The sequence below is a fragment of the Astyanax mexicanus genome, chromosome 2, assembly GCF_023375975.1.
Source record: "Astyanax mexicanus isolate ESR-SI-001 chromosome 2, AstMex3_surface, whole genome shotgun sequence".
Taxonomy (NCBI): Eukaryota; Metazoa; Chordata; class Actinopteri; order Characiformes; family Acestrorhamphidae; genus Astyanax; species Astyanax mexicanus.
Window position 1 is genome coordinate 7,027,770 of NC_064409.1, and position 14,262 is coordinate 7,042,031.

At 38.6% G+C, this 14,262-nt stretch overlaps 1 protein-coding gene across 7 annotated transcripts in view; it reads right to left on the minus strand.

Annotated features, from left to right (window-relative positions):
- Positions 1–14,262, minus strand: part of sbf1 (SET binding factor 1) — an 85,132-nt gene that overhangs the window by 18,691 nt on the left and 52,179 nt on the right. For all 7 annotated transcript variants that reach the window (XM_022671857.2, XM_022671865.2, XM_022671862.2 and 4 more), the window contains 9 exons: positions 13,250–13,362; positions 12,475–12,624; positions 11,912–11,980; positions 10,254–10,412; positions 8,822–9,084; positions 7,768–7,940; positions 6,109–6,182; positions 1,460–1,652; positions 1,127–1,254 (listed from right to left, as the gene is read on the minus strand). In XM_022671857.2, the coding sequence (XP_022527578.2) occupies positions 1,127–1,254; positions 1,460–1,652; positions 6,109–6,182; positions 7,768–7,940; positions 8,822–9,084; positions 10,254–10,412; positions 11,912–11,980; positions 12,475–12,624; positions 13,250–13,362 (1,322 nt within the window). The remainder of the gene's footprint in view (positions 1–1,126; positions 1,255–1,459; positions 1,653–6,108; positions 6,183–7,767; positions 7,941–8,821; positions 9,085–10,253; positions 10,413–11,911; positions 11,981–12,474; positions 12,625–13,249; positions 13,363–14,262) is intronic.

The following is a 14,262-nucleotide window of genomic DNA, read 5'->3' on the forward strand; positions in this document are numbered from 1 at the left end:
CAAAATTACTTATATGAAATATAAATGATGATAAAAATATAAAATGATGATTGATGATTTTCTTAGATTTTAACAAATTGAAAACCTCACAAGCCATCAAACCAAGCTGAACTGCTTGAATTTTTGCACCAAGAGTAAAGTAGCATAAAGTTATCCAAAAGCAGTGTGTAAGACTGGTGGAAGAGAACATGCCAAGATGCATGAAAACTGTGATTAAAAACCAGGATTATTCCACCAAATATTGATTTCTGAACTCTTAAATCTTTGAGTATGAACTTGTTTTCTTTCCAATATTTGAGGTCTGAAAGCTCTGCATCTTTTTAGTTATTTCAGCCATTTCTCATTTTCTGCAAATAAATGCTCTAAATGACAATATTTTATTTGGAATTTGGGAGAAATGTTATCTGTAGTTTATAGAATAAAACAACAATGTTCATTTCACTCAAACATATACCTATAAATAGCAAAACCAGAGAAACTGATTCAGAAACTGAAGTGATCTTCTGTCTTTTTTTCCAGAGCTGCATGTTGATTACACTAAGTAAGGAGAGGAGGAAGTAGTTTCATACTGAAAAAAATCTTTTAACTATTTTTCCTAGATCTTCAAACTTTAAAATGGGTCAAATTGACTCGTAACATAACAGGAAAGTTAAAACTTGTATTCCCGTTGTTGCAGTTTTCCATGTTATGACACAATGAGAATATGGCAGTGGTTCTTTACTTAAACAAATTAAGTATATATTAATATATTAAGTACATATTCAATGGACCAAAAGAAATGCTTCAAAATTACTTATGAAACATATATATTTATATTGTCTTTTACTGACAGCTAAAGGCAGAATTCTTCTCCTGTAAAATTACTGCTTACAATTCACAAACTAAATGTTAGTGTAATCCTATTAAACCAAGGAGCTGTATGTGTCTACATGATTGTCTGAACATTTTCCAGAGTTCATTTGTAAAAATATGGGGAGAGAGAGACAGAGAGAGAGAGAGAGGGAGTCAGACAGAAAGAGAGTGAGGGGAAAGAAGCTGTGAGAGTGAAAGAAAGAGAGGAGGCAGAGTATGAGTTGGGGCTGGGGTTGGTTGGATGTTGGATATGTTGGGCTGGGTGATGCACTACCTGGAAGGTACAGGAGCGTAACTGAAGGCCTTCCTGGATGAACTGGTCCATGGGGACAGAAACTGAAATCTTCTTCTCTTTAGTGAGAGAGGCGATGGGGAAGGAGCGTGTCACCACCTGTTCTCCCACTACACACACACACACACACACACACACACACACACACACACACACACACACACACACACACACACACACACACACACACACACACACATACACACACACACACACACACACACACACACGAGACAAAGTGTCATTCTCATAATTGAAACAGCAGTATGAATGAAGGCTGGCTGAGCAGATGCTGAATGAGAAATGGTCCAGTACCCAAAGGGTCGGTGGGCGTGCCCTTAAAGATGATCCGGTATGTGGTGAGAAAAACGGCTCCCTCTGCGGGCAGAAGGGGTGGTCCGCCCATCACACCCGTGGCCTCCTCTCGGCCGTCCGACAGGAGGTGAACCCTCATCCCGTCCATCACAAACTCCTCTCCTGACAACAGCGTGGGCCTCAGGAGCTTGGGCTGCAGAGAGCAAAAGAGAGAGAGAGAAAGAGAATATGAGAGATAGAGAGATACAAGGGGATTAAACTTCTGAAACCTGTCCACAGAAAAGCAACCAATGTTCTTGTTGTCAGAATAGATTTACACATCTTAATCAAAGCTTAATCACTCTAACATGTTAAATAAAAAATAAAAAAACACTCCAAACTGCACTGCAAACAGACATGCAGAACCCACGCATCCATCATTAACAGGCCAAGATTCTCCTGGTACTGCTGCCGTCATCATCTACGCTAGAGCTGCCTGGCACCAATCAACAAATACAACACAAGCAAAAACAAGCAAACAGGAGCAATGCTGTTTGTTTCCATGTTAAAATGTTTACAGATTTCAAAATACAATGTTCTGTCCCACACTTTCTCAGAAAAAAAGAGTAAAACACAGAGAACCATGCAGAATAATTTCATCTGGGAAAGGTAGAAATTGCTTGTTGTTCTTATATGAATTCAGGGCTTTTTAAAATAAACCTACAACTGGTGCGTCATTCCATTAGGCACTATTCCCATTCCTCAAGGAAAAAGAACAAAATTCCATGCATTTTCTTCACTTCTGGTCCCACTGGTCCCACAACATATAAGTTGTGATCTGTTTCTCAGCATACTTTATCATCTTCCTTTGACCCTAGGCCTGTCCCAACATCTTATACAGTCTGGAAAGATACAGAACTGTGATAAACAATATAATTGGAATTCTAAGACCATTTTATGCTACTAATATAACGATATTATAATAGTATACTAAAGCAATTACACATTTTCAAAGAGCACTGAACCTTTAAACCTTTGATCACTCAATTCAGAATAATAAAAAAAAATCATGAATGAATAAGTGAATAAGAAGAACAAATAAAAGTAGGCATACAGACTCATTTAGAAAAATGAAAGTCTTTTCTTGCAAATAAAAATATTACGGTATTTTTCGCATTATAATGGGCATTTAAAATCCTTTAATTTTTACAAACATCATCAGTGCGTCTTTTAATATGATGCGCCTTATGTATGAATTTTATCAGTCAGGTATTAAGGAGCAGTAAAGCCACTCTGAAGTAGAGCGTTATACAGGAGTTTCATCTTAGTTCTCCAGCAGTATTAGCATTAGCTGCTAACTGCGCTAAGTGATAGCACTTTGGCCATTCAGAGGTGAGCATTATCGGCCTGTAGCCTGTTGCTGCTAACCCTGGATAGCACTTCTAGAGCAGCTTTAGCATTAGCCGCTAACCACAGTGCTAGCTCTTTTGCTGTTCAGAGGTGAGTATATCGCCTGTAGTCTGCGTGTTTGCAATGTTAAAACAAGCTACGTGGGACAAACCACTAGCTAATATTGCCCTGGCTCACCGGAAAGCTCAGGGTTCCTCAGTGTAGCTCTGTCGGGTTAGCGGTTAGCTGCTAATGCTAATGCTCCAGCTTCTCCCAAATAAACAGTTTTTAGGAGAGAAATCTGTGTAGATTTCCATCCAGCACTTGACTTGTCTGACTCAACTGGTTATTTAAGTATTACAGTTTTGTTTAGTTAACTTAGCTTAGCTTTAAGGCTGAATTTAGAAGGAAAACATGGTGATACCCCTCTTCCTACTACTAGTTTCTGGTGTCACATAAAATACGATTTATAATAATCCGGTGCACCTTATGTATGAAAATACATCAGAAAATAGACGTTTATTGATAGCTCACCTTATAATCCGGTGCACCGTATAGTGCAAAAAACACTGTATATTAACATAATTTAGAAAAGTCTCAATATGACTGATATATTTCACCTGTTATTCAACGCTTAGGACCTCACAAGTCTACCACCACAGAGCAGCTATTATTATTATTATTATTATTATTATTATTATTATTATTTGGGTGGTGGGTCGTTATTCTCAGCACTGCAGTGACTGTACAGATATGGTGGTGGTGAATGTGGTGTTAGTGTGTGTTGTGCTGGTTTAGCGAGTGGACCACACACAGCAGTGCTGCTGGAGTTTTTAAACACTGTGTCTACACACTCAACTGCTGGCTGATGCTTTATGGGGGATTCTCTGAGAGATGCTTCCACCAGGTGGGGTCTGTCCACACACTCACATTAACAGTATTTCAAGCATTATGAGTACATACAGTACATTATTCACAGTATTCACAGAGCTGTAAGTTAATGGGAAATTGTGCTGTTTGGTGGGTGGGGTGCTGTGGATGCAGTGGCAGCATGTCAGAGCTGTATCAGTAATGATTAATGAATGAGATGCAGTTATGTGCTCCTGCACAGAGCTAGCTGTGTGGGATCCAGTGAGCTGGAAGTGCAGGTTCACGGCAGCTCGGCTAGGCTTTAATGCACCCGCCTGCAGTTCTGTTAAAAGCTTTTCAAAGACTTGACATCCCAGCACATGAAAGCTTATAGTGACAACACTACTAACACTTATCTACAAAGACTGTGCTGTTGTTGAAACGTTAATAACTTAACAAAACGTCTAACAAAATGTTAAAAGATCACAAAAAGTCATCCTATCATGCTTAAAGGAATACTTCATTCAGAAAAAGCTATTATTTCACACAATAATTACAACCAATAATGGTACAACAAATTTGTGCGCAGATGAGCTTTTACTCCTTATTAGCAGTTTTTGAGTGAAGTATACTCTAAAAGGAGAAGTTAGGAAAAATCAAATGCAAGTTTGATTCGAGACCCCAGATACATTTGTTTAACCATGACATGTTCACTATCTACCACTATCAGCAATGGAAAAAAAATTAAGAGACCACTTCAGTTTCTGTATCAGTTTTTTCTGATTGTGCTCTGATTTATAATTATATGATTGAGTAAAATGAACATTGTTGTTTTATTCTATAAACTACAGACCACATTTCTCCCAAATTCCCCAAAGAATGTTTGTCATTTAGAGCATTTATTTGCAGAAAATGAGAAATGGCTCAAATAACAAAGAAGATTCTCAAATAATGCAAAGAAAACAAGTTCATATTCATAAAGTTTTAAGAGTTCAGAAATCAATATTTGGTGGAATAACCCTGGTTTTTAAACACAGTTTTCATGCATCTTGGCATGTTCTCCTCCACCAGTCTTACACACTGCTTTTTGATAACTTTATGCCTGCACTCCTGGTGCAAAAATTCAAGCAGTTCAGCTTGGTTTGATGGCTTGTGATCATCCTTCCAACTCAATTTCAAAGTGATGTCATTTTTTTTTTTTTTTTACAAGCTGTATATGACCAAATATTTAAAAAATCTACTAGGCATGTCCTCACTGGCACACAGACACTCTTTTTATTGAAAAGCGGGATATAGTCTTATAGTCATTATTCATTATCTGGGAAACTGATTCACTAAACCACATCATTTTGCCTGTGCTAATCAAGATCAGTATGTGCTTATATAGATAGAAGTTCAGTGTTTGTTAGCATCTTTGTTAGCAAAAGTCACAGGATAGCAGTATGTAAATTGGCTATGAAGTGTTACTTTAGAAGATGGCTTGAGAAAGTTGTGAGATATTATCTTGTGATATCACAATTTTTCATGGTATTTTCGCGATAACGATACTCTTGGTGATATAAAACATTGAAAAAATAAAAATAAAAAAATTCAAGAATACACTACTGCAAATTAATATTTGCTATTGCATACGATATGATATGGCAAATTCCTAACTGAGAGAATTTTTTAATTTTAAGAATTTAAGAAACAGAAGTCACTGATCCAGAATGTCATGACACTAATAATGCACTCCAAATATCTCCAGGATCATATATCCAGGGTTAAAGTAAAATAAATGATATTGGACAGATATAATCTGTCTCTATTAGATATATAATGGGAAATGAGAATAGTGTGAATTTTTCTTTTGCTAAAAACAGTACAAATCTGGTATCCTGATGTAATAATTAGGGGTGGGTGATTGATATGGCACAATATTTTAGGGTATAATATTGTTCACGATATTCAAAAATGTTGGCGATATTTTTGTGATATGATATGGCAATAATATGATAAGTTCCCTGACAGAAGTTCACTATATCTTCCATTCTGCGCTAAAAATGCAACTTACTTTAACATATAAAACATGTCATGGTTGATCGACCATATCTGGTAAAAGAAAAATCAAGTCTTTTTTTTATTTTTTTTTTTAGATGTTTTAGATTAATTAAGATTGTGCTGCTCATTCCAACAGGGTGCCGAGGTGAAAGAGGCGAAGGACTACAAAGACCAGCATGCACCACTCAGTGTGACGTCACTCAGACGTACCTGGCATGGCACTCTGACTCTGTGAAGGTGGGGGTGGGGCTGGGCATGGGCTGGGGCTGGGGCTTATGCCTGGACTGAAGCATTTGAATGAACTCGAGCGTGGGCGTGGGCATAAGCAGGCCTGCCAGAGGTCCTATCTTGTCTTTGGAGTCCAGCCCAATGTAAAAATATGAGTTGGTTACCTTTTGGATGGGAGGCAGTCGCTTGCTCTCCCTGTGGACTGCGTCCAACGTCTCGATGTGCATCTGAACAATATCTGCACAGAGAAAAACACAGCCGGTGATGGATTGCATTATTCAGTTCAATTCAGTCACTGTTAAAGATCAAACTGTGAGCAGAGCTAAACAGACTCATGCAGAACATGCTTTTGACCATGTGCTTGTATTCCTAGACCAGCGTTATTTATAAATAATTAAAGCTTTCACACAAATAAATGTCTGTAACCCGTAATTACAGTTATTTACTGTAAAGTAAATAACTTCTACTTTGATGCACATTTAAGCAATGTTTGACACATTTCACTAATTACATTTATCTTGATAAAATCTATGTATATTTCAGAAAATAAGACTGAACCATTAAGCCAAGTAAGATACAAATGTGGTGAACTGTATACTTGCACTGCATTGACCTGTTTAGATTCTCAATACGAATTTCAACACAATGACAAAACTTAAAGCCAACAATATTACGCTAGTATATTTTAACATGAACACTTACAGGGGTTGGACAATGAAACTGAAACACCTGATTTTAGACCACAATAATGTATTGTCCTGACGGACAGTTCTGGTTGAGGTGCACATTGAATCCTGCCGCGATTTGATCAGCTGTGGTTTTATGTTTTTTGGATACAATCCGGGTTAGCACCCGAACATCCCTTTCAGACAGCTTCCTCTTACAGCGTCCACAGTTAATCCTGTTGGATGTGGTTGGTCCTTCTTGGTGGTATGCTGACATTACCCTGGATACCGTGGCTCTTGTTGCATCACAAAGACTTGCTGTCTTGGTCACAGATGCGCCAGCAAGACGTGCACCAAGAATTTGTCCTCTTTTGAACTCTGGTATGTTACCCATAATGTTGTATGCATTGCAATATTTTGAGTAAAACTGTGCTCTTACCCTGCTAATTGAACCTTCCCACTCTGCTCTTACTGGTGCAATAATGTCCAATTAATAAAGATTGGTCACCAGGCTGCTCCAATTTAGCTATTAAACCTCCCACACTAAAATGCCAGGTGTTTCAGTTTCATTGTCCAACCCCTGTATTTCAGCAATGAGAGAGAAGTGCTGTTAGGCCTGTCATGCTAAGATTTTTTTGTGGGAGATATATCGTCCCAGATATTGTTGCAATAAACAATAATATATATTATATATTTTTTTATTTAAAGATCCACTGACATATGTACGTTACTGTTCAACTACTGCAGTCTGTCCACACTGTGTGTATGGAGTTACATTTTTGTGAAGCATTGGTCTGTTATTACATGACTGGCTAAAAATACTGCTCACTGTTATAAATGTAAACAAACAACAAATAAACACAAAAGACAATTCATATCACCATTATCAAATATTACTGAGGTCTACAACCAGTCAGGTTGTCCATTTATTGTATGGTAAGCTGATAATGTAAATATTGTGACAGGCCTAGGTGGTGTCTTTATTTAATTTTTAAAAAATGACATCGTCTTTAAGAAAAAAAACGTATAATTTCTCTCTTACACCCCTGGCAATTTGCAGGATGTACTGATTACTATATCTAGAAAATACAGTGTTTTAAGGTGAAAATGATTGATAAAAGTGTTCATCATTTGGGTGATTTTGAGGAGGGTCTCTACCTGGTATCATGGTGTGAAGGGCTTTGAGGTGATCGTTGGTTACTCCACTTTCATTACACACTTTGTCTACGAAGCGGTTGATGAAGCGAACCACAGAGTTTGCTACGTCTGAGCTCTCTGCGTCCTCGAAGCCACTCTCAGTGTCGTAACTCTCTGCCATGCTGCCTGCAATGCTACACACAAACACACATTTAGTGACAGGGGAGGTACATATCTAAATGTTTTGCCGCACATAGCACTATTTGAAAGCTGTTTTCCATCAGAAAAGACCATGAAACATGATTTAGAACAATTTTTAATCATATATTTTTACTGTTTATTTTTACTGTTTACCGTTTTTTACTGTAATACTTTACAAAGTATTACACAAAGGATCTCAATGCAATGAAAAAAAATATATTCGAATGTTTGCTATATAGATTTAATAGTATAATACAGACAGAAAACAGTAAAAAAAATTTATCCACCACTGAAGATAAATCAGGTCTGAAAGAGAAAATAAAGACTCTCTAGACCAGGGGTGTCCAAACTACGGCCTGCGGGCCATTTGAGGCCTGTTTTCTTTTTTGGAGCGGCCCGCGAGGTATTTTAGAAATAGAATGAAAGTTGGCCCGCTGTTAAACAGGTTTTTATAATGTGAGATTCAAACTTTGAACGCTAGGTATCAGAAACGGGCCAAAGAGTCTAAAAGCGGAAAGGGTGCGCATTTCTAGCGCAGAAAAACGGGCCAAAGAGTCTAAAAGCAGAGAGAGTGCACAGTTTTAGCGCAGAAAAACGGGCCAAAGAGACATTAAGAGACATCATGAAATTGAACATCAATATGAAAAATCTTAGTTTACACAACACTGTCAAAGATAAAGATAGTAAGTCAAGTAAAATGGTGTGTAAATGAAAGTAATCAGGAAAAATGTATTATTTAAAGTGGTATATTTCATTATTTGTTTTATTACAGAGTCTGTGGCCCGTGACTTCAAATATATGTCTCCTTCTGGCCCCCAACAAAAAAAGTTTGGACACCCCTGCTCTAGACATTCCAGAATCTGCACAGCCGTACCTGTTGGTGACGTAGCTGTTGCTGACGCTCTCCACCTCGGCCAGGCCGGTGGTGCGGAGCAGCCGGTTCTTGCTGGTGTCGAGCGGTAGCAGCAGGTAGCTCATGCGGTTGGCGTAGTGAATGGCCTGGCTGAAGACTGTGCTCTCCTCCTTCTGCACACGCTCCTGCTGGCTCTCCTTAGTTAACGTGGGCCACAGTCGGGTCTGTTCCGACGCCAGCTCCAGCGCACTCACCTGCTCTGGCCCACTCGTCCCCTCCTCGTCCTTAAAACAGACAGACACATAGACAGAGAGATAGAGATGGGCAGAGTTCAGATGAATATAGCAGAATAATAGAATAAACCTAAAACTGTGTATAGCTAGACAGAGCATCGTCTCTTAAAAGTGAAGCCACCACAGGTCGAGCGCCCCCTGCTGTTCGGTTGCAGAAAGCTGTGTAATCCCACCCATCCCCAAAGGTTTCAATAACAAAACAGACAACTTTCAATCATATTTTTCTCCAATATACTGTAATTCTACCTCCATTATTTAAATGCAACAGCTAGTGTAACCTCTGCTTATATTGTCATATTTTTATATCCTCACAGAATTCGTTTTTTAAAACGTTATTCAGCTCTATTTAAAAAGGTGTGGTTATTGTAAAAGGGCTAGGTTACACCTAGCCGGGGTGGGACCAATGACTGTATGGGCGGGACCATAGACTGTGTGAGCTCTGTGGAGGCAGCCCTCAGGGGCGGGGTTATTTAAATGAGTAGGCTGTCTCTCCACAGACTTTCTCCCTCCTCTGGTCTCTACTGCGCAGACTCGGGTTTCAGGAACGCCAACATGGCGGAAGATTTTGGCTTCATTTTTATTGAATGAATGGGAACGGCGACACGGCGTCCATCTTTTTTTTACAGGCTCTGGAATAAACAGTAACTTGGTAACTAAATATAATGGTGACTAAAAGGAGTGAGAGAGAAAACTCACTAGATGTAATCAACTGGTCCTTTGGTCCTGCTATAAAGCACTAATAGACTTTGGTAGTTATTAGACTATGGAACCGAAATGTAACTCACACACAAGCATAAACACACCATTACTATATACTATACATATGTTTTTAAAGGTCTCATTTCAGTGTTTTTCATTCATTTTGAAAGGTGAAAAAGTGATCCGGTGATTCTGTTTCAGGCTGTTTTAGTTCGGTGGAGGAGTGGGCAGAGAATAATGACAGGATTTTTGTTCTTACTCGCTTGTGATTGGCTCCCTCCACAGTTCTGCAGTGGGTGGTCACAAGCCACGATGGGCTAATTTAACAAAGGCTTACACTCTTACACTGGCTTGTCATAGCTATTTTAAAATCATATCTGAACACCATGAATAAGCGTTTCAATATTTTTTATCGTCCATATAATGTTGAGCTGATGCAGTAATGAAAGTGAGGCTCTTACAGGGCTCTGTGTGCCGCCGTCTTCCGTTTCCAGGTAGAGTGCCCGTATGTGATTCTGCACGTCACTGTAGAACATAGCTTCCCAAAACTGCATATTGGTCCACACCATATGCTCCTGTACACAGCTGTAGGCAAACTGAGTGATCCCTCCTCCCAGTTTCTGCAGAGCACACACACACACACACACACAAGCATGAACATTATTACAAACAGATGTGTAAGCCCAGTGGGGAACTGACTGAGACTGGAGTATGTAAGACTAAAGGGAATAAAAGGATAATGCAAGCTAAAGTTTACGTTTTTATATTTTGGAATGGAAAGAAAAGCTTATCTTTACGATGCAGTCTTGCATGGATACAAAGAGTAACTAGCTAAGTACCATATTTTTGGCACTATAAGGCGCATCATCAATAAATGTCTATTTTCAGGTCTATTGTCATACATAAGGTGCAGTGGAATATAAGGTGCATAATTATAAAGTCAAACGAGTGCTGGATGTTAATCTATGCAGATTTGTCACCAGAAAACTGTTTATTTGGTTGAGTAAAGTGCTTCCGTTTATCTACATTAAGATTAGATTTCCACTAAGGCTAGCGCGAATGCGCTACACTTAGGAACCCTGAGTGTTCCAGTAAGCCAGGGCGATATTAGCTTGTTTAAAACACTGAAAATGCGCAGACTACAGTCCGATATACTCACCTCTGAACGGAAAAAGAGCTAGCGCTTAGCAAGGTTAGTGGGTAATGCTAATGCTGCTTCAGCAGTGCTAATTAGCAGCAAGCTACAGGTCGATAATACTCACTTCTGAACGGCAAAAGAGCTAGCTAGCGCTTAGAAAGGTTAGTGGGTAATGCTAATGCAGCTCCAGCAGTGCTAGCCCAGGTTAGCAGCAGGCTACAGGTCGATAATACTCCACTCTTAATTTTACCTGACAGGTAAAATTCATACACAAGGTGCACTGACTGTTTTTTGGAAAACTCAAGGATTTTAAGTGCACGTTATATAATAGAATAAGTAGATTTACACATACAGTACCAGTCAGACATTTGGACACACTTCTCATTCAGTGCGTTTTCTTTCTTTTTATGATTGTTAATTTAATGCTATAGACATTAAAGCTATACAGGAACACATGAAAATATTAAGTAAACATATGTTTTATACTTTAGATTTTTCTAAGTAACACATCTGCACACTCTTGGTACTTTAATATTAGTGTCTTCATGAGTTAGATTCACCTGGAATAGTTTTCTCAGTATCTTAAAGGTGTTTCTGGAGGTGCTGAACAATAGTTGTACTGCTTGTCTGTTTTACATTGTTTTTTTTATAAGAGCACCCTAATTCAAGTAAACTGAACGAAACTTGATTGGGTTATAGCAGACAGATCACATGATTTGTGATCAAACTGTGTGTCTGACTGTGATTGTGCATTGTTTTATTTTTTTTTAACTAAGGGATCTTTCAGTTCCATTTAACACAAACCAGACATTTCATATGGCACACATGACGTGCGAGAAATTAAAAATTAAAAACAGAAGTATAGCTTTCCTACTCTCACCAATACCATGTGCAACCCTATGCTAACTGACCTACACAGCAGGGTTTCTAGTAAGTAACGTCACCACAAGACTTGTGGTGTGGTCAGTGTGGTGAACATACCCGGCAGAAGGCGGTGACCAGGGGTAGTAGAGCTGCTGCAATGCCATGCTCGTCCATGTGAGAGCAGTCCTAAGTGCAGATAAGCAGAAGAATCAGGTTACAGAACAGAGTAATGACACACCTGATAACTCACAATCAAACTCTAACAAAGTAACCTCTAATTCAAGTCTAAATAATGTGGGAAGCAAGGTGTTCTGTCACAATAACCTCAAAAACTCAAAAGGGCCCTCTCTGGTGAGAATGGGTAATTGCACCAAGCATGTGGAAGAATCATTTTAAACTAATCCGATTCCTGGTTATGTTCAGTCAGAGAGAGAGAGAGAGAGAGAGAGAGAGAGAGAGAGAGAGAGAGAGAGCAGCCCAGTCAGAAACTTCACTTCTTCGTTTCTTTGGTTTTACTATGAGTGAATGAGCTACTGAGCTCTGAGTTTCCCCTTCTGAAGTCCCCATTGCTCCACCAACAGCTTGACTTTAGTAAAACTGAGCCGGATCAGTATTAGAGCATGGGAATCTACAGGCCAGTTCTGATTGAATGTATCTGTGGAGTAAGTTGGTGTTAGTACCTGTAGAGTGCAGTTCATCATGCGGACGATGTAGTCGAACTGCTGGTCATCCAGCACAGCTCTGTTCTGCAGCACATGCTGGTTCAGCTCCTGAGTTAAACACACACGAGCTGCTCGTCCTTTCAGCGCCCGCAGCACTGCTGGCATCAACTGTAGATAACAAACAGACACAGACTTAGGCAGATGTAATGCTTATTTTGTACTGGCTGCTACTCAAATAGTTGTATATGACAGTGTTATTTATAATAGATATGACTTGTTTTGTCAAAATTTAAATCACCACTACAGCTAGAGCTGGGAGGTTATTCAAAACAATTTGATTAATCAAATAACTGTTTTAATGCAATTTTTTATGGGATAATGGAGATCTACATGAACATCTTTACACATTGTCGCTGTCTAATTAAAAAGAAGTATCTCAATTTTGGTCGATTTTCACTGTGCCAAAAATATCTTGATGAACAGACCAATAGAAATACTTTGAAATTACCTGAAATAAAGTCTTTTTACATTGACTTCTATTGAAAGTTTAGAAAGTTTTTTTATCTCTCCTGTAAAGTTGCTGTTTTGGAGATCTTGTTTTTCATTAAACAGCAATGATATAGAAGTCCAAAATGTTTTGGTGTTCTGAAGCACAAATCTAGGCGTGAAGAGGGCTAGACGTTTCATTTTATACAGCTGTAGAATAATATGGACCAAATAAAACACCTGAAGTCAGTGATTAAGGATGATGGTGATGTAGGATTCAGAATAAATGGATAAATGTTACGCGCACCTTCTTGGCCTCCAGCATTTTGTTGTCGAAGATGTAATTGATACAATTCCTGACCACCTCCAGTCTCCGGGCACTGTTAGCCAGGACACTGCCATTCTTGTCCACCATGTCCACTGCAGGAGAGAGGAGACAAAAGAGAAAAAATAAAAATTGATTTTTATTTGTAAGAAGTTAAGCAAAGCAGGGATTGTTAAAAGTTCCACAGGGTATCAAAATTAAATTCAAAGCTATCGATAAAAAAAAAAAAATCCATGTCCATTAATCAGTCCCAAAGAATGAGCGTGGCTGCCTAATAGCATTCTATAATTTATGTTATGTGCCTCGGAAAAAGACATGCAGCTAAATAATGTTTTGCACAAGAAGGCATCATTTTTTTTTTTTTTATATTAAAATTTGCAGTTGTCACGAAAAATTGTTGTCAGCCCGAATTAAAGCAGTCATTTTATATACAGGTGCTGGTCAACGAATTAGAATAATTTGAAATAGTGCAATCATGAAATTCTTTGAATGCATTTTTTGTGCAGAAAGCAAATCAGGTGTTCACCGCACCTGTCCTACTCGTTAGACTAATCACAGAACTCGTTACCTGGAATTTGCTCAGCTGAGCTTTCCAAAAGGCCCATTTAGGCCATTTAACGGTGACACTGTTGTTTTATTGAATTAGAATAATGGAGAAACCGTTTCATTGAATTAGAATAAATGCTCGAATTTTTGTTTTCTGTGAAGAGTGTTCACTGTGCAGTATAAAGTCAGGGTTGAGTAGAATTTCTAAGTTGTAAAATCAATCAGCAGACCGGCGCTGACGTCTCCAGATCAACCACTTACCGTTGTCGTAGGACAGGTGCGGTGAACACCTGATTTGCTTTCTGCACAAAAAATGCATTCAAAGAATTTCATGATTGCACTATTTCAAATTATTCTTATTCGTTGGCCAGCACCTGTATATATATATATATATATATATATATATAGGTATAAGGGCATAAAACTTAATAATTAATAATCTGAGTCAG